Genomic DNA, 1,163 nt, shown 5'->3' with positions numbered 1-1,163 from the left:
TAAGAAATGCTGAGCGAGTTCGGCCCTTTTGATTTTCTGATTCCAGCTCTCTGCACATTTCATTATAGTATCTTGCTTTGTCATCCCGGGCTGCCTTTTGAAATTTTCTGTTCAGCTCTTTGATTTCTTGGTTTCTTCCTTTAGCTTTAGCTTCTTGGCACTCTAATGTAATACTCACAGTCTCATCTGACGTCCATCTTGGTCTTTTCTTCTTCTTCTTCAGCCTTTGTAATGATCTTTTGCATTCTTCATGGTGAGAAATAATAATATAATAATATAAAATAAATAGTGATATTTACCTTGGGTCAAAAAAGACAACTGTATGGATAGCACTTTTGACTCTTCTACTACAAACATCTAAACAATCTGCTAAGAAAAATCAATGCAGGCTAGAATCATCAGTTTAAGTTGTCAGAGTGAAATCTCTTCAAACAAATCTACAATGTAATTTCTATTAAAAGGGAAACCATATATTTTAGTATTCTGAATTACACCATGTATCAAAATAGACAAAAGAATAAGTTATTACAAACTTCAGCTAAAGAAAAGTCATAGATAAATACAAGAAAACTAGGTAACTTCTAGCTAATGAGATCTCTTACCGATTCAAAAGTTTTTTTTTTATTTTTTTACATTAAACATACAAAACATCTTCAAAGTTAATGGTAACCTAGGCTTTTCATTTACCTGATGTTTCACTTTCTGCCCAGAGTGCTGCAGAACCAGATAAAGTTCGCTGAAGCTGCCCACGGCTTCCCTGCTTCGACTGAAGATGATCAATAAGAAATGGGATTGGCTGGTCAGGTGTCTCAGTTATTAGTTTGGTCATTAATTCCTAAATGGAGAACAGAACACACATTTACAGCCAACAATCATAGCAGCAGTATAAATTAACACATGCATAGCACTTACAAACCACTTAGTAAACACTTTGACAGCACATAGCACTAGAATCCCGAGTTCCTCATCTAACTGCTTCAGTCTGACAACAAATTAATTCTCATGACGATCTTTTGAGGAAAACACAAGTTACCTGTCTTCATTTTGATGAAAATGATACACAGGGGAATTAAGTAAATTATTTGCACTGGACACATAATACATAGCAAACCTAGACCATAGATATTTTTTACTTTTATACCTACCAAAAAAACTGTAGCAGA

The 1,163-nt window shown here is 34.3% G+C and overlaps 1 protein-coding gene across 1 annotated transcript in view; it reads right to left on the bottom strand.

The window, feature by feature from the left end:
• The window catches only part of LOC102856777 (chromosome unknown open reading frame, human C8orf34), a 429,483-nt gene extending 428,654 nt beyond the window's left edge, over positions 1–829 (bottom strand). The window contains exon 1 of the mRNA XM_006880533.1: positions 688–829. Coding sequence (XP_006880595.1) covers positions 688–829 — 142 coding nt within the window. The remainder of the gene's footprint in view (positions 1–687) is intronic.
• Positions 830–1,163: the final 334 nt, after the last annotated feature.

Source organism: Elephantulus edwardii, unplaced genomic scaffold (genome assembly GCF_000299155.1).
Source record: "Elephantulus edwardii isolate Elephantulus edwardi_28Jun2011 unplaced genomic scaffold, EleEdw1.0 scaffold00008, whole genome shotgun sequence".
Taxonomy (NCBI): domain Eukaryota; kingdom Metazoa; phylum Chordata; class Mammalia; order Macroscelidea; family Macroscelididae; genus Elephantulus; species Elephantulus edwardii.
The sequence above is the reverse complement of the archived record's forward strand: the minus strand, read 5'-3'. Positions and strand labels throughout refer to the sequence as shown.